A 25,576-nucleotide genomic window follows, 5' to 3' on the forward strand; every position below is an offset into this window, starting at 1 on the left:
AATATTTCACCTCTCCAAAGAAACCAAGCTAGAAACTGCATCCACAGATGTTGGGAAAAGGGGATGCTAATGAATTAAACGGGGAAATGTTTGTATGAGGACAAGGGATACTTCCATACTTTATTCATATTTGTGTGAATACACTGAAAAAGCCAGCTTACTCTCTGGTCTTATATTTGGTATTTTTTTAAACTGCCCAAGGATTTGTACCAGTGCTGGCAAAACACTGATGTTCGTTCCTTTCCTGTTCTTATATATTCTGGGTCAGCTTAAATAACTGGTGTGAAAGGGGGTGTAGCTATGTATGGACATGTAACACATTCACATTCAAAATACATGGTGACTATTAATAAAAAAAAGATAACCCCAACATATACTGGGACGACAATTAATGCTTCCAACTTCCTACTGAGCATGTTCTTAGTCCTCTGAAAAGTCATCCCCTTTCCTGCAATAAGCCCAGTCCAACTCTATGCTTTTTCCAAGAGTCCAACATGAAAAGACAGCAAAGGATCTTACTGACTGGCACCTTTGCACAGAGTGGTACTTCTGGTGGAAAACCACTTCTATAGTAATAGAATAATTACCCACATGGAAATACATTAAAAATTTAGTATTTAACAAATATTTTTATATACTATTTTAAAACAAATGTAATAAGCATTTAGAAGTTAATACATAAATGTTTAAAACTAAACTAAAACTGATATGGAAGTATTTTATACATCCCACAATAATTATCACTATTGTTTATATTATTTTCAGTTATTTTATACTTATTGTGCTACCAACGTGGAATAAAAATATTTCCTTTCCCTCAAAATGTCCAATTTCAGTAAAAAATACAAGCCTGCCAGTGAACATGAATGGAAAAGTGGAAAAGGATGATATGACACTGGGCAGTGTGTAACACAACAGCACCCATACGCCACCTCCAACATCACTACCTAACCTACCCTTTCAGGTATCCACATACATTGATCAGCTCCCCAAGCCCTTTCGTCTCCAAGCTCAACAGTCCCAGTCTCTCCCACACCTAGTAGGAGAGACACTCCAGTTCCCTCATCATTTTAGTAGCCCTTTGACAGACTCTCTCCAATCGCTCAGTATCTTTTTTTTTGTTTTTTTTTTTCTTGCACTGGGGAGCACAGAACTGGATCCAGCACTCCAGGTGTGGCTCACCACTGCTAAGCAGAAGGGAAAGATCATCTCCTTCAGCCTGCTGGCAACATTGCTAAAGGAGCCCAGGACACCATTAGCCCTCTTTGCTGCCTGTGCACGTTGCTGGTTCTCCTTCGGCTATTAATTATGCAAGGAAAACAGAAAGGGCATTAAGTCTTTTCAAATGAGTTAAGCAAGTGGGATCAGATTAAAACCATACATTACGTATCTATTAATTTCCTTAACTAGAGAAAAATTACAGTACCATTTGTTTATAATAAGAACTCCTGTATCTTCTTTTGCTATTATAAGTCCATTTCCATTTTTCTAGAGTTTTACATACTGCCCCCTTCTGCAGCTTAGTAGTCCTGGGAACTCTCAAGTCCCAAAAAACATTTAATAATTGCAAAATTATGGCACAGAAATCCTTATATTATTCATTATTTACCATTAACCCATTTCCATGATCTCCAAGGAATATTTTCTTCTCAGCTAGGAAATGCATGAAGATGGTTGTTGCCTTTGTGCCAACCTAGCTGATGATGCCGGAGAATTATCTGTTCAGGGAGATATTTCTGTACCCTGTACTATATTCAGGTTGCTGTGCACCTTTGTATATAAACATGAGGCATAGGAGGTGGGAATATTAATATTGTGGCCTGGGCATGTCTTTCCAACTCTACTTTTTTTCTGTACCAATTACGCAGCAGAAGAAACTGTTGTCATCTTAAATATTTAGGACGAATTAAAATAACCTTTTATTTCTTTCTTCAAATTCTGACATACTTCCATATGAATTATTATACTTTTCTCTCATGTAGAGATTAAAATATAACCATGACTTTCAAAATAGAAAAAATCCCACATTCTTGAAGACTGATGAAAAATAGCTTTGCTTCACTCCAACCGCGAGTTAGCTGCTCTCATGATCTCCAAACAGTAATATAAAAATGCATGTTAAAAACATTTTTCAATCAAATACAAGTGAGAAAACATAAAAAAGTACAAGTATCTTGTCATTTCAATCAGCAAGAGAAAAGATGTGGTCAGTGCAGGGGGACCCCTGGAGATTACATATTTATAGATGGTAATTTTCTATTCAACACATGATCATTTTTGATACCCTTTACACACCACAGAGGTAATAGGAGAAATTACATGATGTCACAATGAAGAAAATGTTTTTGCATTTGGCCTGTCAGCAGAACTAGTTCTTTAAAACATGAAAATAGTTCAAACAAGAGCTGAGATCTTATTCTAAAAATCTTATCTGAATATAATGAAAAAAGCAATATTTGATCGTATTACTTAAAGAATCAAGTATCTGCCAATTCTTGCCCAGAATCAATTATTTTGACCATTGGAATGTAGCGTATAGCCACAGAAAAAAAAATGGAATAAAAAGAATTGCATGGTCACCTTGTTTACATTAGTATTACAGCACAGTAAAAGTTGATCCATAGAGCGGAATACTTGGTACATGGACCTAAATTCACCATTACATTTACGGAAGCCAGGGTTTGCTTCAGATTTGCTCTACTCTGTTCACAAAGACTGGATGCCCAGTAATATCTGAGGTACCCTTCATTGCCCTCCAGGAGTGCCTGCTTCAAGTTGTTTAATTGAAGAGAAGCCTAGTCTGTATGCTCCACAAGTGTGAACCAATGTGGGAAGTGGGAATGATCTGCAGTGCACTCTTGATCTGAGGGCTACACTACTACAGGGCCAAGAAATCTGGCAGACTTCAGCTGCCTTCAGAGTTCGAAGTTGAAGTCAGCAGCGCTTCTCTGGTATCAGCTCCTCCACTTGCAGAGCTCAGCCAGAGTGGCCTAACTGCACAGCTCCCCATATTATTTATTCTACACTACCTCCCATCACAAAGATCATCCATGTATTGCTTACACCATCAAGCAAGGCAAGGCACATCAGAGGCAGAGGCTACACTCTGATGGGCATACAGAATGGCAGCAAGCAGTAACATTTTGTCTATTTACAGAGACTGCTGGTTTTGACAGTATTTACCCACAGTAACTATGTAATGAACTTAAGTGAAAAACATTACAACCCTATAACAGTGATGCTAATGATGAAGTCATTCCCGTATCAGCAGTTGAGATCCGGGGAGGGGTGTGGGGGTGTGTATAAGGAAGGACTGATTACTAGAGCAGCAAAACAGTAGACAGAATCCACTGCACAGGAACCAGATGCAGATAAAATATTAAGTACAGAAATTAGTATGCCCCTTCCACATCTGAGATGATTATTAGTGTTTGGTGCAGTATTATCTCTTCTCAACAAAAGTACCAGAGAGAAATACAGCTCAAAAGATAGTAACTTTAACTGCAAAACGATAGCATTCTTTCATGCCACTGCCCGACACCAGATCTTGCTAATCCTGCCTGGATACATTATGTATGAGTAAGACAGGTATTATCAACCCAAGGGTACTGTCAGACCCTTTCAGCATAGTCTACATGAAAGCACACGTGTTAGACGGGGTGGCAGGACTCTAGGTGAGGCACATACTCCATCCCAGGGCTAGTAAATATGCCTCTAGAAAGGACATGCTCTCCTCAGGAATCGCTTGGGTTCTCCAGGCACTCAGATGGAGAATAAGCTTTCCCACTTATCCTGCAAGAGCAGATTTCTCAAAGTCTGCCTGTAAGCTACACAGCTCCTACCAGACTGTCCATTGAGAAACTCCTTTTGGTTGCGACAGGCTAAACTTTCAGCCTGACATGCAGTTCTTGAGAGTTGGACCCATAATCCCACAGAGCCCTGACAACTTCAGTCATGTTTTTTGAAATGACGTGTCATTAAAGATTTCCTGTCCTCAGTGTGCTTAAGGAGTGATTTCAGCAGGCAGAGGTCTGCTAAACCTCTGTGGCAAAGCATTCAGGCTTTACTTCTATCACAGATGATATTCAAAAGATACGCGTGAATTTCTGGTTTGCCGTTCGGGTTCATTGTTTTTTAAAAGCTAACAGTACTTTGGGGTTTTTTTTAAACCCCAAAGTTTTTACACTAGAAATTGGTTCCTCTTACTGTCATCCTGGATTTAAGATCCTATAAGGGTTAAACGGCAATCAAACCAGAACCCATCTGGTGTTAGGCTATTTCTTCCCCCACAGACCTCTCAATAACAGCACATTTCTAGAAATACCTATCCAAAACACAAACATCACATCTTTAGATCTGCTTCTAGCAAAGATTTAGCATAAATAAAGAAACTTTTCTCTTGTTTCTACAGTTATTTTCTATTATCTCAGATTCATTTTGCAATGGAGAGAAAAAAAGTAAAAGTTACTAAAGTCTGTTGAATAAAACCCAGCCAACACATCAAAAGAAAGGTGAGACTTCCTGAGGGCTCCTCTGAGAATTCAGCCAGGAATATTCCAATTATTCTTTTATTGGTTTACTTGCCTGCTAGGCAACAGATGGTCAAAAAATCTGTATCAAAGTAGGGGCTCCACCAACAGACTAGTTTATTATGAATGTTTCCTAATATAACAAATTACGTAAGTCTCAGAAACTTAAATTTGATAAAAGAGAAATGCGAATTAGTTTTATTAGGAAAGTTTTACTTCTAGACCACTGAAACATTAGAAAACAAGATGAGGTTTTGTGCTGGTCTTTTGTGAAAGGTTTTTGCACTGGTATGTTCAGCAACATGAATACAACAACATTACTATAATAATGGGGCTTTAAAGCCAATGATTAGGAAGATTAACAAGCAATCAAAGAAAAAGGTTCTTTAAAAACCTTCCTAAGAACTTCAACACCAACTTCAAGGTATTGAAAGGGGTTGTCATGGTTTAACCCCAGACAGCAACTAAGTATCATGCAGCTGTTTGCTCAGTCCTCCCTCACGGTGGGGAGTAGAACCAGGAACAAAAACCAAAACTTAAGGGCTGAGATCAGAAAAGTTTAATTTAAACTAAGTAAAATATAATAATAATAATAACTGTAATAATAACAACAATAATAATAAAAATGAAGATGAGAGAGAAAGGAGTAAAAACCAAAACAGGTAAGTGATGCATAATACAGTTGCTCACCATCTGCTGGTCAATGTCCATCCCATACCCAAGCAGCAATCGGGCCCTCTCAGCCAAGTCCCCCCAGCTTATATGCTGAGCATGATGTTCTGTGGTATGGAATATCCCTTTGGCCAGTTGGGGTCAGCTGTCCTGCCTGTCTCCCTCGCAGCTTCTTGTGCGACTGCTTGCTGGCAGACCATGGGAAACTGAGAAGTCCTTGATTTAGGGTAAGCACTACTGAGCAACGACTAAAATATCAGTGTGCTATCAACATTATTCTCATCTTCATCCTCAATCCAGAACACAATATGAGAAATTAAAATTTGGATTTTTATATAAATAGGCGTATTGTGAAGTTGTAAGATATCCAAGTTCCAAGACCTGAACTTGGGTATCAGGGTCTCTTTCAGCAGGATAAGGGAAATGAGAAAATTCTTAAAAATTAAATCTTTTAGGGCCATTTTGTACACGAGGTTCTTCTCTTTGGGCTAAGAACAAAGGAAGATCCATCCCTTTAGACAGGGAATGGTTTGCAGCCAATTGGGATAAAGGGAAAGCCCCTTTTCAGAGAAAAGAAACCTTTTTAGGTAAAACTGAATACATTAAAATTTATCTGAAAAGGGTGGGATTTTGGAAAACTATAAAATGTATAAGTTGTACGCCCACGAGGTCTTTTCTCCCTGAAAAACTCAGTGAGAGAATGACCCAGCACGCTGAATAAATTCTTTGTTTCTTTGTTCCCCAAGTTATGCTGTCTTTCTAAATTTAAAAGAAGGATTTTTCCCACAACAGCACCGTACCAGCTACTAAAAAGAAAATTAACTCTATCCCAGCTGAAACCAGGGTAGGGTACAAGCCTTTCTGCAGTTCACAGAACTGTAGATCCTGAGATTCACATCCTGAAATATTCGAAGTAGGAAAAAAATTTAACATGGACAATATTTTGGCAGAGAGAAAATGTCATTATTTACTAGATTTAGCCAGTAACTTGATAGCGGTCTTCCCATTTCTTTGGTAAAAGGCATGATGAGACTTTCACCTTGACTGCAGCATAAAGATGGCATATCTTTCACAAAATATTTTACACATCCAGATTTTGTCTTCAGTTACAGCAGTCTGTACCTATGGAAAAATTCTTTTTAGCAGCTAAGACACATTTAGCATCTAACTCACAGTGAAGCCCCGAGGACACACACTTTTCGAAGAGACTGGCAGAAGATGGAGCTTTTTCTTTCCAGAAAAGGTCTGGAACCATGAATTCATTTCATACTGCAACTGTGTCTTTCCACACGCCTTCCCATTTTCGGGTAACAGGTTTTAAAGTTCTGTCAATTACTTCAGCCTGCCACTACTTGAAAGACCTTGTGTATGCACAGGGATGAGCGTATGCACGGTGTACCACAGGGATGAGCCAGCTGCCACTGCTGAACCCAGCACCTGTGCACTATGGTACTCTGCTTGAAGCCTGGTCCAGTTCATTAGAAGGAGGTTTCTAAAAATTTATAATTCGCACCTGTTACCATCCCAAAAGTACCCTGGGATGTGTCAAAAGCTTTGAATGTGTTGCAGTGGCACTTACTGCAGTGTTTTAATCACATATCCAATTAGTGAAGAATACCTATCTAGTCTTGTTAAGTTATCATTTCTTGCACTGAAATGAGCCACAGTTTTTCTTCCTACCATCTGGAAATAAAAAGAAACTGCCAGCTGCAAATTAGTATGCTCCCCACCTCCACTTTGAAACAAAAATTGCTTTATTGCACCATCAGAAGGAACTGAGCATGAAAACAGTGAATGAAGCTTGTATTGTGGGCAGTAAGGAATTATAACACAACATTAAAAAATTAGGCCATTTCATGCTGTGGAGTTAAAATCAAATCTGTAAGCAGCATCTTTGCATTAAAATGCAACTTCATGTAGAAGAAAGCTTTATCTACTAGATGCAGCAGGGGAACAGAAATATTTACTTCTAATCTTGTTATCGATTTGACATGTGGAACATAGGGAAATTACTAGCATCAGCTGTTTTGTTTGGCAGAGCAAGACACATAGTCCTTACCTATTTTTGTAAGATATTTTAATATTTCATATGTAAATCAATCAGACATAATTCATTTGCATGTGAACAAATCCTTATTGTCTTCTGTTTTAATACCTATTTCTCAGTAACGTGAAGAATTCAACAGCATGCAAAGCAAAACAGAAGCAAAACAATTTAACACAAATTGCAAAAATTCACTAAAGCAACTAACAAAAATGCACAGAACTGAAGTGCAACACACTCCACTTTTACACACAGCATATTCCATCTGGAATACTAATTTCTAACTTAAAAATAATAGTTAAGATAGATTAGGAGACAATACTTACACAAGGGCCAAAGTGAGATAATTTTAAAGATGAGATGGCTTATTCTAAACTCTAAATCACAGTCCTAAATATGATGCTTGATGATACTCTGCCATCTGAATACAGCCCACCTGAATACACTCACAATTTCAAGCTCAAAATAGAACATGAATTTGCAAAACTCAATGGGGAAATACTTCAACTGTTATAAGAACTAGTTTACTGAACTATAAACAAATTTTATAGATACACTAGTCATATTCAATCATTCACATCTTTAGGGCATCCCACACAGCAAATACTAATTGTGGGAAACATAAACTTGATTTGTTACACTGGAATCAGGATACCCAGGATAATCACAACTGTATGTCCTACCAATAAAAAAAGGGAAAAGGAAAAAATAGCATTGCAATTGCACATACTATTTATGTTCACAAGCAGATGAAATGTAGAGGATTTTGCTTATCTAGAAGTTATTTAAAAATAAATAGGGATGTAGCATCTAAGGTAAACTACATATACAAGACATTTAGCCAGCAATGTAAAGACACACACAGAGCAACTTAAATAATACAGTGTTTGAAAACCACACAGTATCTGTTTAGTTTTATGGCAATTTGTTTTAAAACAATGAGCCTCTCTTCAATTTGTTAGAAAAATGTCTCTTGGTAGGATAGCTGATGATTCTAGAAATTCTGACAACAATAGGATGATCTTCCTAGTGAAAATACATCATTCTAATCTCTTGGGACAGAATAAGACAGCCCTGCATAAAACAAAAGCAGGTAACATTAAATCAGTATGACAATTCATCAAAAAATACTCCAGCTCTCCAGTCACAATTCTGGTCCCACCATGTCAGTAAAAGACCATCAACACTGACCAATGATTTTGAGTCCCATTTCCTTAAATCCCTTTCTAGTAAGGCAGCACACATATCAGAAACGCTGAATCACACTAAGGCTTTCATGTTCAGCACCTCCTGCTTGCATTTGCAAACCATGACCAACATGAAAAAGGCTGGATTGATATGACCTGTGACTCTATAAGGAAAGCGTGATACTGTATGTGTTGTCTCTCAGACCTCAATATAATGGGAAAAGAAATGTAAAATTGGAGGTAATTCCAAAAAAAAAAAGGCCTAGCATCAAAGAGCTTGGGCAGCAATGTGTAAATTGACAAGGGAGAGATTTCTTTGTAAGTGTCTGGTCCTACAAATGCATCCAGTTTCTTGTAATTTTCAATTATCAGAATTTGTAAACTAGTTACAGTGGTATGACTGCATTACTTCCTCACTAACTTCAAAGACGATGCTATTTATCACATATCACTAGTTACCCAGCAGGAAAAAATAAGGTTCCCCTTGACATATGTGTACCTGAGATACACAGGATAGAAATATTTTAGTGGTGGCATCTGTATTAACAAACAGGAGTCCTGTTAAGTTCTTTCAGCTTTGCTAGCTGACATTTTAATTCTGCTTGAAATAATGCTCCTTTACAAGGGACAGGCAGCAATTGTCAGATACATTATCATTACAGGAAACATGTTCTTAGGTTGCCAGCTCCTATCTGTTGTTAATTTGTGACTCTTTCCATGCTTTTCCCAAGTTGTTACATGAAACACCTAACCTAAACCCAGTGTTACTGCTAGGAAAAAAATTGCTATGTGGATCTACCTCCTTTTTCATTGGTTGCAGTTTACCTGAATGCAATAACTCAGAGCAAACTAATCCACCAGGAAATGAATGTTTCTTCCAGTCTGACAAACTGACTTGGCTTACTGTTGTGGTTCAGCTGGCAATAGACCAGGACAGGGTTGGACCACAGGTGAGAATCAGGAATCCAAGACATCTTCCTACCGCTGGCAAAGCTGTTAGGTAGGCTCAGCCCATTTTGTTTTACAACACCCTGAGCAAACATTTAACAGGCAAAGAAAGGCATTCAGCATGCTAAAGCAGAGCAAATACTGCTGCCTTCTCAAAAAGGCTACTCGCATATTCGGTCAGTTAAATGGGCTGTATTAACTGGTGTGTGGTTCGTTTTCTACAGAGTACACAACTGAACAATTCCCTAGAAGGGAGAGGCAATACTTCTGAGTCTCCACTGAAGGAAAGATACAGAAACGTGCATTGCACACTTCAATATGGCTTCAGTAATTCCTTATTCAAGTAGCTGCAATTTTCTCTAACGTTGCTGAGCAGAAAAACTATTACCAAAGGAAAAGAAAAAAGAACATCCAGTGCAAGAAAATAAAAGCACACTGAAGTGCCCCCCCAGGATGGGAAATCAGCTTACTGTATGGGAACACTGCCTAGCAGCAGGAATGGAGAACTGCAAGACAAAATTCACAAGCTCCTATTCTCAACCATACTAATGGTTCATACATGACCTTTCACAACTGTTTGTCTGAGTTCATTCTTTGGCAAAATACATATGGAAATGTCACTGTAATATCACAAGATGCAGAGTATAATAGAAGTAAACCAGTAAAACAGTTTCTGGTATGCACACGCTTCAAGATCTTCTGACAAAAAGTGTTTCAGAAATGTGAAAGATTATCACCATCTCCCTCATGACATCTAAGGATATGGCATAATGCAAGGCTAAAACCTGGAGTTCAAACTTCTGTTTGAGATGTTGAGAGAGCTTCTATTATTTGCTTTGACTGAGATTCATGATTAGTAAGAACTCCTAGTGTAAATGACATTTGAAGCAGCATACAAAATCCTGTCAGGTGGCTGTTAGCCCCAGAAAACCTGTCCTGAACATTCAGCTGGCTTCACTAGGTACATATAGCTGCACTAAAAGATATGACTGAAACATAAAGACTTATCTTTACACTACAGGTATGCATAACAACTCCAATAATAAACTAAGGCCTAAATCTAAGGCCTGAGATCAGCCTTAGATTTACTATTTTCTTATCAATATAAATTGTTGATTCACACAACACAACATCATGCAGCATTCATGGTTCTTTGGTTGCCCAACTAGAGTTGCAGCAGTGGACCACAAGCCAGGTTGGAGTCCTTGATTTTTCATCAGATGTACGAATGCACATAGATAAATTAAACAACCTCTTATCCTCACATAAGAGAGTTTCATTGCTAATTTCATTGCTAAATAGTAATCATTCAAATTAATTACAGCATTTTGCATTACTTTCTGTGCACCACTTACAGTTTACAGTAGCTAGGACTTTCAAATAGTAATACAATTATAAATCTTTGAGCCTTATCAGTTTTTGCTATGGTGCTGAGTCAGCATTCCAACACTAACCAAAAATATAGCCATGAGGATCATAAAATCATAGAATTGTTAAGGTTGGAAAAAAACTCTAAGATCATCAAGTCCAACCATCAATATATGTAATATCTATAAATAAGTAACAAGACATGCTGTGAACTGTTTAAAATTTAATTGTCCATTAGTAAATCATACAGCCTAGAGTTTCCAAAACTCTACAAGAGATGGAAGTTCTTTAGAGTTTTCTCATTTCCTTTCAGCTGTAGGCGTCAAAGGGAAAGGTCTGTGCACAGCACAGAGTTGGGAAAATAGCTACTTTAAATAATATACAGAGGAGAGATTCCAAGGCCTTCTCACATTAATCTTAAATACAACAACCAGTTTTTAGGGTTCTTTTCCTTTTTTGTGAAGGGAGATGTATAAGCTTCTATAATGAAGTCCCCAGGAGTTAAACATCCAAGCTATTTAATTTTATAGCAGATCTCTGGACATGTTGCTACTTCCTGAACACAAGGGGTATTTTTCCGCTTCAGCTTTCTTTAAAGCCACATACAGTATGATCTCAGCCTATCAGGGAGGAGGTGAAATCAGATCTTCGTCTTGTGTTTGCATCTGATGACTCTAAAGTAACGTCCCCTTTTCAAATTATCTTGTAAACAAAGGAGGATACCTACTCTAGCTTGCCTCTGGACTTTGGCACTAGTATCGCACATTGCAATGTCTAAGCCTGCCAATCACATTTTAAAAGCTTGATCGAGCAAAATATGCGTTCATAGTATGCCATGTAGTTTTAAAATAACATAGAAAGTAAAACACCAAGTGTCACATAAGAGAAAATTCAATACAGACTTTAAAATAAAATCATACGCAAGTCCCATTCTGGTGAGTGCTACATCATTTGTCTTCTGAAAGATCACTTTTGCCTCTTAATGCTGAGAAATCTTCTCACACTTGGAAATAATTGTAGTTTTAGTACATATTTCATAGAATCACAGAATGGTTTGGGTCGGAAGGGACCTCAAATATCATCTCGTTCCAACCCACTCTGCCATGGACACCTTCCACTAAACCAGGTTGCTCAAAGCCCCATCCAATCTGGCCTTGAAAACTTCCAGGGATGGGGCAGCCACAACTCCTCTGGGCAACCTGTGCCAATGCCTCACTACTCTCACAGTAAAGAATTTCTTCCTAATATCCAACCTAAACCTACCCTCTTTCAGTTTAAAGCCATTCCCTCTTCTCCTATCACTACATGTCCTTATAAAAAGGCCCTCTCCAACCTTTTTATGGGCTCCCTTCAAGTACTGGAAGATGTCATTCCAGAACCTTCACTTCTCAAGGCTGAACAATCCCACTTCTCTCAGCCTTTCCTCATAAGTGAGGTGCTCCTAAAAACATTTTCAGTATAGTTGAGCAAAGGATTCCTTTTACAGTCATTTTTAGCAATATCATACAGCCAGTACAGCACGGAAAATAAGTCATAAAATCCAAGTACTGCCTGAAATGTATTTTCTTTTGCAAAAGCCACAGTTCTGAAGCTAGATTCATCTCTCATTAGAATCAAGCTTCTGCTTATTGAAAAAAAATGTAAACAATTATATGACTTAACCTTATCATTGCAATATCTAATTCTGGTTGGTCCCTCTCCCCGCTTAACCCAACTTATGTATCTACTCTTGGAAACCTTTTGTGAAGCAGCTACTGCTAAAGAATTTAAGACTATTTAGCTGAGCAAATTTAAACAGTCTTTATGCAATTGAAAGGCACAGAAGGAGGTTCATCCTACTACAAGTAGGATGAAATTCAGAGGTACATTTTAACCTTTTCATTTTAGCTTCTGGAGTTATTTTTATTCAGAAAAAAACATTCAGTGTGTGGGACATGAAATGCACAGCAAAAAGAGCAAAAGACATAAACCCCCATTCTTATAGTACCATGCTCTCAAATGCTCTCAAAAGCTGCATTTGCAATGGTATTAAATTGTGCTTGAAAACATTCTATATAGAGATTCTGGTCACTCCAGAAGTTTACACTTTGCAGTAGAGGACAGTAAAAAGACGCACTAAGCCTCTACTCCCTGTTATCATAACAACAGTCTGGACTCAGAATTCTCAGGAGAAAGACAGAATACTGATGGTAAAGTTTCTACTAGCAAATAGTATGAAACTTTGTCAGAGGACATAGCCTCACTTTCTCACACACAAACAGAGTTGTACTCAAAAGACTACTGGATTGGCTTGTTCCACTGGCAAAACCTGTTTCCCAGCCCAATCTCCACCCTCAGCTGCTGCTAGAGAACACTGCCTAAGTGGTCTCCCTGCTATCCCATTGGCATTTTCCCAGTCCCTCAAAGATGATGTGATAACTTTGAAGCTGCTTAAGCAACTGGCACAGAATCAGTTTAGAGTACAGACTATGGCACTACTTAGGAAGCATCAGTTAGTAAACATTTGGAGTCTGGTGACAGCTGGTGTACCACTTTGATTCATATGTGCTTTTAGTTCAAGGAAGTTTGCATACTCTGTTTTCAGAGAGGAATGCGTATCTTCTTTCCAAAGGAAAGAAAATCCATATGTTCTTCCAAGAGGTGCTCTGATACCTTCCTGAAGCACAGTCACTTGAAATGCTTTGCTTCATTCATTCCTTTCAGTTCTGCTTTTAACCATATTACTGTTTTGTCCTCACAAGAAACACAATCTGTTTCAGCTAAATTCTTCAGTGAAAAAGTGAACTGACACATTTTTCCCAGGTATTCTGGGTCACATCTGTAACTACACTAGGTCTTCAGTTGAATTTTGTACAAACATCATAACTCTCAAGCAGCTGAGGTCAGATCCAGAGAGACAGTAGGAATTTAGGTAGCTAATTCCTAAGAAACTTTTTATTCCTATTCTTTAATCCTAAAGGCATCCAAATCATCATAGGAGTCCTAATTTTTCTCAAATTGCTAAAATTCCACTTCTGCACATGCCAAAAAATATTTTGGTCTTCATATGGTTTCAAAGTAGCTTGCAGCCTACTTTACAATTAACCTGGAGCAGCGGCTAAAGTAGACATTTCTCCATAGAGTATGATGTTCCTGTATCCAAAAGACCTCCACAGATTATTAAAATGATGATGCAGTGGGCCAAAGTGAAATAAAGAAAGAAAAAAAACAGCCAACAAATAAATGAAAACAGGAGAAACAACAGATTTAAAAGAAGACTTATTTTAAATTATATTCAGATAAAAGTGAAAAATCCTACTAAACAATGGTCAGGAATTGATTGTTAAATTTTAGAAGTCTTGCTCTGAGAATGTACGTGATTTTTAGCTTGGGATTTGATTTGTAGATGTCAGTAGAATAGTAACAAAAATGCCAGCATTACAAAAGGACTACAAATAGAAAATATTTAATGAAAGGTAATTTGAGGGAAGATGACTCTCTTTCTTTCAATAAAGATGTAAATATCATAGAATAAAGTCAGAGTAATGATTAGAAATAATAACAGAGCAACAGGAGACCATGTAATTCATCTACAACAGCAAATAATGGTAACACAGCTCAATTAGGAAAAACCAGAGAAATAGCAAAGGTAAACATTTACAAAAAAACCAGTCAATTAATAAGCCCAAGGCAGAACACCAGTAACTCAGTCCTGACCCCAGTTAAACTCTGTGGACTTGTTTTGTCATTACGCTTTATTTATTTTGGAGGGAGGGACAGTGGGTGTGTGTTTCAGTACAGGAAGAATTACCCTATGCCTAACACAGAAGGACTACTGAGGCAGCAGCTGCAGCCCTTCACCTGTTGAGAGCTGCTGGGATGGCTCCTCATCACTGATTAAATTTAGCAAGGCAAATGGAACCGCATGACACAGAAGTGAGGACAGATTTTGTAAGAAAGACATTCCGTCCACGAACAGCCAGAACTGCTCTAAACAATAATACAGTCCTGCTACTCCATGGCATATCCAGTTTCTGCCAGGAGATGGTTTTCACTACTCATTGCCTGTAAACCACAAATATTGGATTAGAGTGACTCTTGACATCCTTTGTTACAGCAAGCACAAGCAGGATTTTGGCACAGCTGATTGCTGCAGTCCCATGAGAAACCAGGAACTACCACCCTGCCTGGAACACAAGACATGACAGACCCAGATTTCCTCTCAGCTATTGCTTGCTTCAATGGAGAAAACAAGACCTTTGTCCTGGGCACACAAGAGATAAAGTGACCAATCTGCCAGCTCTAACTGTCATCTCTGGCAACTGAGTGGCTTGTGTCCTGAAGCACAGAGCCTAATATCCTTCCCAAAAAGTTTATATCATTGCTTTTGATACATGCAGGTTTCTTGGAGACCTTCATACAACACATTTTTGGTTTGTGTTTTTCGGTGGGTTTGCTGAGTTTTGCTTTGTGTTTTTGGGGGATTCATTGTTTGCTTGGTTTGTTTTTTTTTTAACTTAAGCCTCTACTTTTCTGCTTTAATTTTTTTTTTTAATACTTCATTGAACATTCACATGATTTTGTGTTGTGAGGCAAAGATACCAAAAGCATCCAATCTACTTTCTCAGTATTAGTTCATACATACTCAACTTCTCTTACACCTTCCCCAGATGTAGTAGTCTTTTTGTCTCCTCTTCCTAAAAACAGCTAGAAAACCCTGGTTCGAATTCTTGTCCTGAAAATAACATTAAGCCAAACTCAACTGAAACCTCCCACATTTCAGAAGGTAGCATCTTAACCCAGGGGCCAGACTAGAATATGACAGAAGCAAGTCTGGAGCTTCTCCATGAAGTATAAAATAAAGGAATTCTCCCTGAGAAGAAAGCAGACACTCAGGCAGACAGAATGACTCTTTGACTTCATGTTTATACTACTTAATACAAGTGGTTCCAGGACTGATGTATTTGGAGGCCGACAGCCTCAGGGATAGTAGCTGTGACTACCCTGTCCCAGAACACCCTGTAGCCTTCAACCACTTGGCTTCAGATCCAAACAGTTGGCTTATTCAGTGTAATCCTTCTTTTCTGGCATCTTTCTCAACCTACCTTGTCATCATTTCCTTTGATTTTCTTAGAAGTACTCCAACATAAAAAACACTGTCGCAGGGTGAAGCACAACCTCGCTTTGCCTCGAGATCATCTACAGTAAATTACCTTTTCCTGGAGATGTTGTTTTCAAGTCATAAACAACTCTTAAAAGAGAAACAAAGTTCTCAAAGTCTGGCATCCTCACCCTGCTGAATAGCTGCAATTCATCGCACCAATTTAAATAATCTATGAGTGCTACAGTCAGAGCAACAGTACAGTGAAGCTTCAGATTTCTGCTGGAGTCAGGAGTGACTACTAGTGAGACCAATCTGAGTTTAATCCATCACAAAGTTTCCATATTTTCATATAAGAAGCAACAGAGAATCTTATAACTAGTCTCTAGACATACATTTGGTATGAATTATGAAATGTATTTATTGAGTGTGTATTAATGAGATACTACAGGCATCGCCAGGGACACAGCCCACATATTCTGACAGCATCAACATAAAATATGCATTTTACATTGAATTCAAGTATGAGACAAAAAAAAAATCCACTTTCCCTAAAGCCTCTGTGAACTAGCCTCTTTCTATTTAAGTCAAATTCAAATTTTTCCATAAGGTATGAGAGATACAGGTAGTTTCATCCATCTGAGGGTTCTACTGTGAGAGACTACATATCTTATGATGTCTTTGCAATGTTCCATTGTGATGCTTTCATGGCACTACCTCATATTCCGTGATTCGTTAAGATCTGTAATGAACTTTCTTTTGCAGTGCATCCGCTTACTCCCCTACAACATCACAGCCTGTTACTTTTTGTAAATAAAGGCACAGTTAAGTTTCTCTGGCAAGTCATCAGTAGCAATGCTTATGAGAGTCAGACCTAAGCAAGAACATCCTTATGAATCAAATGATATATGCATTAACTCCTCGTACTGCTTGCCAGTAAAACTCCTGTAAGTTATTTAACGTGAATGCAAAACTTTCCCTGAAAGCCATGTTTCTTCTCTACTAGCCCTTAAACCAAGTACTTTCAAACTAATAGCCAGTGTCACCATTTATCTACAACTACTGCGTACTCTCTTCATAACACAGCGAGCAGAAACCCGAATTCAGAATATCGTGGATCTTGGGGGATATTCCTTGCAGTGGAGTACAACACACTCATCCTCAGCGCCAACAATAAAACTGGTACAAGCCAAATTCTGGAGGAGATGCTGCTTTGCACAAACCACCCTGCAGACAATTACATTACAGGCTTTGAAAGTGGTTGAATACTAACAGTTCTCTCCTCTTATTGTCTTGACTCCTGTGGCTCAGAGGAATGACCACCTGACCTTAATCAAAAGATTTAAAACATGCATTGCCATCACAGAAGATGCAACTTCTCACCCCTCCTCTGCAAATCCCTAAATCAGGGCAAGGCTATCCTGGCTTCCTTCTAGTGGGTATCTTGCCAACCCCATCACGACAGAGAAGGATCTTTTTCAGCATCCTTCTGGTATGCAAATGTCAAGTGAAATCGACAGCTGTGTTTGTGTTTCAGATAAAGGCAAAAATTCTCAAAGCTGGACAGTCAGAATAAGACTTATGGTCTGTTTACATAAAGTGCCATGGGACATCGTTGCACTGAGAAGACTCTTTCCAAAAACAAACAAAAAAATACAGGCCCCAAGTTCCTAAATCAGCATTTCCTATCCTTCCCTATGTATTTTCCTTCAAAAAAAGAAGCCACTGTACTCTTCATATCTTGCAACACAGCTAATATCATGCAATATCAATTTCTTCAATTAATTCATTCTGCTTACAGTTCATGTAGTGCAGTATTCTCATTTTGCACCAACATGGGATAAGAACGTAGACATTGCCAAGAGTAGTGAAAACACCACCCAGAAGAGTGAGTGCAAAAAATTACTTCATTTTTATTGTTAGTAATAAAAGACATTAGTAGAGATGGCCCCACAACAAAGCCAACCAGAAAGAACTGCTTCAGCACGATGATTCATGACATCTAGCACTGAGACAAGCAACAACCATAGATATGTATAAGGTCATAATTACAGAGAGTTTCCAAGACAGACATTATTTAAATGCACACAGTTGTATAGTCTTACTGTTTATGTTGTCAATTATTAGTGACCTAATTGCTTTCTCTTACACATGGCTTGTATGGTCTTCTGCATGACTGCTTAAGTTGCATAGGGAGGAATAAAGTCTTTAGAAGAGAAACCTCCTGCCAGTCACTTCTACAATCTGCTGAAGCCTCACCACCAGCCCATTGCACTGCCCTTTGTTTGCCCGTCCTTCAGGCAGCTTGTGACAGTCCTGTGACAGCCCATGTGTGCAGCAACATAAACTGCTTTCAAGTAACAATTTGCCTTTACTGTGTTTATTCTGCAAACTCCCTCCATTTATGATTTTTTTCCAAATTCTTAAATGACTTTATCACTTTCTTCAAGGATTTTCTCTAGTGAGTAAGAAGCCAAAGAATATAATAAGGACAGGAAGGAACAAGTGAAGTCAGGGATGCTATATTTAAACACTTTCCCTACATGTTTTATATAGAAAACTAAAAGGCTATGAAAGAAGCCTTGTCCTCTGTGCAAGGGGTAGGTGCGCATTTATTTACATGATGAATGACAAATTCAGTAAGCTGAACATATGGAACATCCTGGTGCTCCCTGTAATTTCACTTATGCACAAGAAGCAACCCTCAGTTGGTACCACCAGTACCAGAGTTCTCTTTTCTGCTTTTATTCTTACTGTACTTGGCAAAGGGAGGGCATTTCAGGTGCACAGTTTGTAAGAGTACAGCATTTTTTAAATGTTCAAACACTTCTGAACAGCTGTTTGAAGTGACCAGGTAGGTTCTGCTCCTTGTCTTCCGTTTTCATGGCCATTTCAAGAGCCTTGAAATATTTCCTGCACAGGTGCAGAGTTAATTAGGGAGAAAAAATGCACCTCACCAGAAATCTGCAGGCTCTGGGGAGTATTTGAATAAGTGTTGGTCATACTACATTGATCTGGATTTATACCTGCCTACCTTGTACAAGTTATTTATATTAAATAGGAATCAAGTGCAGCTAAAGACTACTACATAAAAGAAGAAACAGACAGATTTTGTTAAAAGGGGCCCAATGCAAAGGACCATTGGACATGGAAGGAAGTACCACCATTTGATCTATAATATTGACCTATTACATCAATGATGACTAGGTGAACTTCAGTTTATGAAACTGACAGAAATAATGATAACTCATGCATTTCAGACCTCTGTCTTTTCTGAGGACATGCCATTTAAGTGGAGTTCTCTAATAGGTTTTCCATCTGGACAATGATACCTTGCATCTTCTTTTCTTGCAGGGCCTCTATGATCAAGTCAGCCACACATGTAGGGCCAGATTATGCCTTGCCCTTAAGCAGATGTGCAGTGGGAAAGAGGTATCTCTGCCTGAACTGTATTACTGAATTCAAACACATTAAAACATGCAGCTATGTATTACCAGGCAGTACTAAGGTGTTACAAACTCAGTCCCACCCCCACTGTCCTGATTGTGAACATTTTTTGATTGATTCATCTCTGAAATCAATATTGCCAGATTTAAAAATAATAAACTACAGAGACTGTGAATTGGATTTGTCTGGTTAAAAAAAAAAAAAAAAGAGAGAGAAGTTACATGCAGTACACTGTGTAAGAACATACAGAAAAGCAGGATCTTTCTCAAAACCTTTTTCTTTTTAAAAAGTGGGTTATTACAGAAAAAATAATTTGAATAAAAAATAGCTCTCGGACAAAATAATTTACATTTTATAGTAACAGACAGTGTAACTGATTAGGAATGAGAACAAGCATCACAAGGTCAATTAGGTACCTTAAGTGTCTTACAGTTTTACTGAAAGTAAAAAAATAAAAAGAAAAAAAGTAAAAATTTGAGTGCTGAAGTATTATCACAATTCCATGTTTTTTCCACTTACAGTATTACTATACATTGATTAATGTTTAGAAATTTATTCACTGAGAGCATTCAACTGTCACAAGCAAGTCACTTTCTCTCTTCACACAAACTTTAGTTATTAATATGCAGAGGGGGAAGTGTTGCATGGACACTCATAACCCTGGTTTACTTTTTACAAATACAACCTCCTTATAACAAACAGACACCCTAATCTCTAGACTCAATGACAACTATTTATAGCAATATTTACAGGACAAGCACTGCATGTTTGAAATCAGTCAGGAAGCACTAAAATAAGATCAAGTAAGCAAATTATTAAATTATTAATATCTGCTGATTACATTTCCCATAATAGAAGGAGTGCTAACTTGGGGGCAGGGAGGGGGGGGAAAAAAAGAAACTGCATCTTTTATAGTAGTAGCAATGTATTGCCAAGACTCAAAGCCCTCTGGTTGGACAAATTTTAGGGTGATTCTTTTAACGCTTTTCTTATTCGACAAGCCTTTGTTATTTATTTCAGTGAGCTGCATTCAAATCATCAGAGCCCAGCTTCCCAGCACAAACGTCTCCACTCATCCTTTAGAAATCTGTCCACTATGCTCTTAAGTGAAACCCGATTGCTGAAAAAAAAAGTGCTTATAAAAACTATGGTCAGATGAATGCTTCCTCGAGCTTTTCAAAACACCAATGAAAACTGCTATTTAGAAGAAAATAAGCATTATCTTTCAGTCTTTTACATGCAAACGTTAAATGGAAATTGACAGTAAAATATGAAACTGAAGTTTAACTTCATCAGTAGGCTCCGGTTAGCAGTTTTCCCCTCTCCCCCCAAATCGGCCTGAAAGAAACGCACAGGAGACACCCCCAAAATAATTTAAAAGTTCAAAGAAAGAGACGGGCATTACGCTGGATTTTCGAAACCGCCAATGATTTCAAGGTGGGGGGACCTGACAACCTGGCTTTTAACGCTGAATTAGGGCGGGTTTCAAATGCGGGTGATGAATCCTACACAAAACATGCCTCTCACACACGAGAGTCTGGGAAGTAACGATTACTGGGGAGCCCAAGCGCCGCCGCCCCCCGAACGCCCGGGGCCGGAGGTCGCACCGTCCCCGCGGCCCCGGACATCCGGGGGCCGGCGGGCCCCGGCCCCTCTCCCACAGCCCCGGCTGCCCCCAAACCAGCCCCTCTTATCTCCGCGGCGGCCCTGAGGGGGTCCGGGCCTCCCCGGAAGGCCTCCGGCGCCTTCCCCTTACCCGTGGTGGAGAGGACGGTGCTGGCGAAGAAGAGGGAGGAGGTGAAGTCCCAGTTCCAGTTTCCCGAGGCGTTGCTGAGCACCGAGACGCCGTAGTTGCTGGCCTCCAGCACCCGCATCAGGAACTGCTCCAGCTGCTGCTCTGAGAGGCAGGCATGCTCCTCCAGGAAGCGCTGCTTCAGCTTGCCCAGCTCCTGGCGCAGCAGGTCCTCGTAGGGCAGCTCCACCGAGGAGAAGACCACTGCGCCGAACACCAGGTAGAGCAGGTAGCCCAGCACCAGCAGGGCGAAGCACCAGGCGGAGCGGTGCTGCTCCACCAGCCGCACGCAGGAACTGCCCGCCAGCGACTGCAGCATCTTCCCGAGCCGGGGCCGGCTTGCGCCCCGGGCCGGGCCGGGATGCCGAGGGGGAGCGGGGGTTGAGGGGCAGAGGGAAGGGAAGGGGGAGCGCGGCCGGCGCCTTCCCCCTGTGCGGCCGCTGGCTGACTTTGGAGGCGCGGAGCGGCGCTGATGTGGCGCTCACGTGGCCGCGCGGCGCAGGTACCGCGGCGGAGGGAGGGAGGCAGGGCCTCCTGCTGCTGATGCTGCCCCTGCCGCCGCCAGCCGCCCGGTCCCGCCGGCTCACCCGCCCCACGCCTCTGCCGGCGGCTGCCAGGGCGTCAGCGCTTTCTCTCGTTTCTGTTCCTTGTCACTGAGTAACGCGTGGGGAGCGCGGGGGGATCCCCCGCTGGCGCTCAGCGAAGCCGATCCAGAGCGCCCCAGCCCCGCGCCGCAGCAGCGGTTTATTCCCATTTCCACACAAAGTCTCTGGAGATTTCTTTGCCTCGCTGTTCCCCACCCCCTACAGCAGGAAACTCCCAAAACAGCAATTCCTTCCACTGTTGAGTTGTTTTATTATTACTATTTATTTATTCATTCACATTTCAAAGCAGAATAAGGTGACGCAGTGTGAAGCAGTAGGCTGAATTTCATTCAGTTCAGGACGTGATGAGTTCAAGGAGAAACTCAGATGTTGGGCAATAATGTCCTCCCTCAGGTTCATAACTTCAAAATGGGGCCTTTTAGGGGGTGCAATTCAAACTAGCTGACCTCCATACAACTAGCAACTCTCCATACAAGCTAAAGGAGTCTTTGCTACTGTGCTGGGTTTCTGGAGACACTTTTTAATGGTGAGAAGTGCCCAGCTAGTGCTCAAAGCAGCGTCCAGGATGAATACAAAGGCACTGTTCAGCCATCCCGCTGTGTAGTCGCAGCCAGTGATCTTTGCAAGTTTCACTTTGAATGCTTCTTTCTTCATTCCTCTCAAACTCTGGCCAGCAACCACACAGTTAACTTACCAGATGAAAAGGATCAGTGAAAATTACAGCTTCCTAAAGTATCCCTTAGGGTGGATAAAGGCAGCTTCTAGTAAAGGAGAGAGACGAGACTCTCGGATCACATCCCACCAGGCTCTGCCAGTTCCCTTTCACCTCTCAGCTGATGGCAATTTATACTACAGTCACAAAGTAGTAGCTTGTAAATTAGAACCCTACCAGGGCTGAGCCAATGAGTTTGGACAGAGTAAATCAAATCCAGCAACCTATCTTAAGCTCTGAAATACCCCTCAAAGCTGGAAGGGCTACCATGGGAAAAGAGAGAAAAATGAAAGGCACAAAATAATGTTTTATGCCAGAAACTTAAAACAATGTGTCAACATTTCCTGTTATAGGACAGCTACATGAAACTATGGGATTAATCTGGCCTGGCAGAACAGCTCATCCAGTTCCTGGTCCATTCCCCACTGCCAGCCATAGCTGAGCCATTCCAGGGACTTAAACATGGCCTGCACTCCCACTAACCTTGTTTCATGATCAAAATGTAAATATGTTCATACATGCAAAAAGCAGCTGCTTGAATGCTTGGTCAGTAGTGCACTTGGGGGATGTGGCAGGTACGTACGAGACAGGCCGAGCAGGCAGACTCTCGATGCTGTGCCAGGAACGCACACATGTGCCGGCCCACACGTGTGTGTCTGTGCATCATACAGCTGGGGAGGGGGCACTGTGGACACTTGGGTGTTTTAGTATACAGGTAAAGTTTTCCCCCGTGGCTGAACTCCTCAACTGTTGAAAATGGTTCCAAACTATTTATATGTAGAAATTGTAGCACCCAATGGAAGTGCAGCATAATTAAATTAGGGCAAGGGCTTGAAATGAGGAGCTGAAGAAAATCCATGCCGTATATCCAGAAGTTAATTGACAAAAGGACAGGCAGAGGCAGAGATGTCTGACATCCCTACACCACCACTTTAGCACCTTTCATCAGCATCAGTGTATTTTTGTAATATAAACTAGTGATGTGTAGGAAAAAGGCAATTTCAGTCAATAGCAATAAAAATTGATTATACTGTCTGAGAGTGTAATGCAGACAAGCTTTGGAAGGGAGTATTCCAAACAAATGTTTGATTGCATTGCACTAAGGCAGCATGAATTTAAACATTGTTACAGAAAAAGAGGTCAAGGAACCTCATTGACTGATTTGGTATGCTTAACTAACTCCATCCAATTAGTTAGTCACTTGTCCCCTCAAATTCCAAATGACTGAGTACCTCTATCTCTAATAGAAAAAACATTTAAAACAGTATGTGTGACATACTGGGATCCATTTTGATCAAATGTACCAGCTATGGTAGGTTTCATAATACAATTTTTAATTTATTTCAACATCTGGTAGGTACAGTTGCATTCGTGATGGAGAATGGTCATGTCTTTGCTATAAAACAGTATTTTCCCAACCTTCAAGCTAAATATTTGTTTAAAGGTTAGAAAATGTTTGCCTAAGAACACACCTCACTTCAGTGGTCACAGGAAACTGTGGCTGGGTAGCTGAACAGTTTTATTTACCAGCCTCCTTCAGTTTTCCATTTTTATGAATCACTCATTCTCCATTTTTAGAAGCCTCTCACACTTAGAGGGTTGCTGGGATGAGAGAAAAGAGGACTCTGCTGAATAGAGCCTGCACTACTCTTCTAACTTGATTTTTCCCCCCACAGTTTTTTGGAGGCGTGGGCTGAGGGAAACAGTGGCAGAGCATCACAGCTGTGTCACCAAAGCATTCAAGTTCTTGCTTCCAAAGGAAACATCTAAACGGTCTGAGTTTTAGCCACCATTATTAATGTTCATGTTTAACTCAAAGCCTTTAACATACCTGATAATTTAATTACAGATTTCTTTGGGATAGGTGTGCAGAAAGGTGTCTTAATATTCAGTTTTCTGACTTCAAGTGATTGTATTTACGTAATACATTTCCTGTTATAGATAATATCCTATGTAATGTAATTATGTCATTCCAGTTTAATTCCAGAGTATGCTATAACCATTTTCACATTGTTTTGCTTGTCAAGGATCAGGCTAATCAAGGATTCAGTGTACTGAATTCAGTGTTATGTACTATATAACAGAAAGTCCCAACATGCTTCAGCAGGGAGTGACTGAAGTTGTGGAGCGGTCTGTTACAGACCAGTCTTTTCCCAGCAGAAGTTTCATTCTACTGTTACTGTGATCATCCCTCTCAACAAAATATGAATCCTGTTTATTAATAAAGTGTACCACATCATCACGTCATTCATCCACCAGCTATGCTCAGTAACTGCTGGAGAAGTCCAGCTGCAAGCAGAGTGAAGAAGCCCACTATTGGTAGATACTGGTGCTCTCTATTGCACAACTCCCCTCTGAGCTACAGAAAATGCAAGTACAGGTTGCCTTCTACGAGGGTAGAAGAGAAGACAGACACTCTAATCCACCATTGAACTGAGACAGAAACCACAGTTGTGCCCTGGGGTGCTAGAAAACCACAGAGAAAGTTATTAGTCTCTCTAACTTTGCTGCCTGGGGACATAGGACAACTCCTCTATCACATCCCTCGGCTAGCAGCTTCTGTAGCATAGTCCAGAGGCTGAGAGAATCCTCTCTTGTACATAAGAAGTGTAAGGCCCTCTGAGAACTGTGTAAATCACAGACATTTTCTGTTAGGAGAAGTGAAATTGAAGTGAAAAGGTTTTGTGTTCATGGCAAGTCTGTTTTCCTCTGAGATTTTTGGTTAACTAAAAGAATCTTTATACTGACACATTTCCAATAAAATGCTGAGGGGCTTGAAACACTGGAAGACAAGGAGGTGGTGGCTAGAGGAAGAGGTCAGCCTGGTGGCAGACAGTGACCAGAGAGGGGGACCACTGTACACTAGTCTTCTGTCCAGTGAATGAAAATGAAAATAGATAAAAATAGTAGCTTCGGTGGAAAGGAAGAATAGCTCACAACAGTGCTTCAGCGCCCAGAGACTAGCCTATGCTGAGTGGCATATGCCAAAGAGGAGATTTGACGCTAGGGTTCAGCTGCTGTAATCACTGAGCTCTAGTCTGTGAGCAGGAATGAGTCTGAGGAAAACACCCATGTTTAGCAGTGTTACTAATATCAAGACTGTAAAATATTTTCAGCACTAAAGGAAACCCTGAAAGTGACTCATATACACAAGAAGTTTCAAGCTGACTGAAAGGATTATTTATTTTCCTT

At 40.1% G+C, this 25,576-nt stretch overlaps 1 protein-coding gene across 1 annotated transcript in view; it reads right to left on the reverse strand.

Moving 5' to 3' along the window:
• KCNK1 (potassium two pore domain channel subfamily K member 1) overlaps positions 1-21,669 on the reverse strand; it is a 34,147-nt gene extending 12,478 nt beyond the window's left edge. Inside the window, exon 1 of the mRNA XM_032683980.1 lies at positions 21,032-21,669. Within this exon, the coding sequence (XP_032539871.1) occupies positions 21,032-21,386 (355 nt within the window). The 5' untranslated portion in view covers positions 21,387-21,669. The remainder of the gene's footprint in view (positions 1-21,031) is intronic.
• Between the last annotated feature and the right edge of the window lie 3,907 nt (positions 21,670-25,576).

The sequence above is a fragment of the Chiroxiphia lanceolata genome, chromosome 3 (genome assembly GCF_009829145.1).
Source record: "Chiroxiphia lanceolata isolate bChiLan1 chromosome 3, bChiLan1.pri, whole genome shotgun sequence".
NCBI classification, from domain to species: Eukaryota; Metazoa; Chordata; class Aves; order Passeriformes; family Pipridae; genus Chiroxiphia; species Chiroxiphia lanceolata.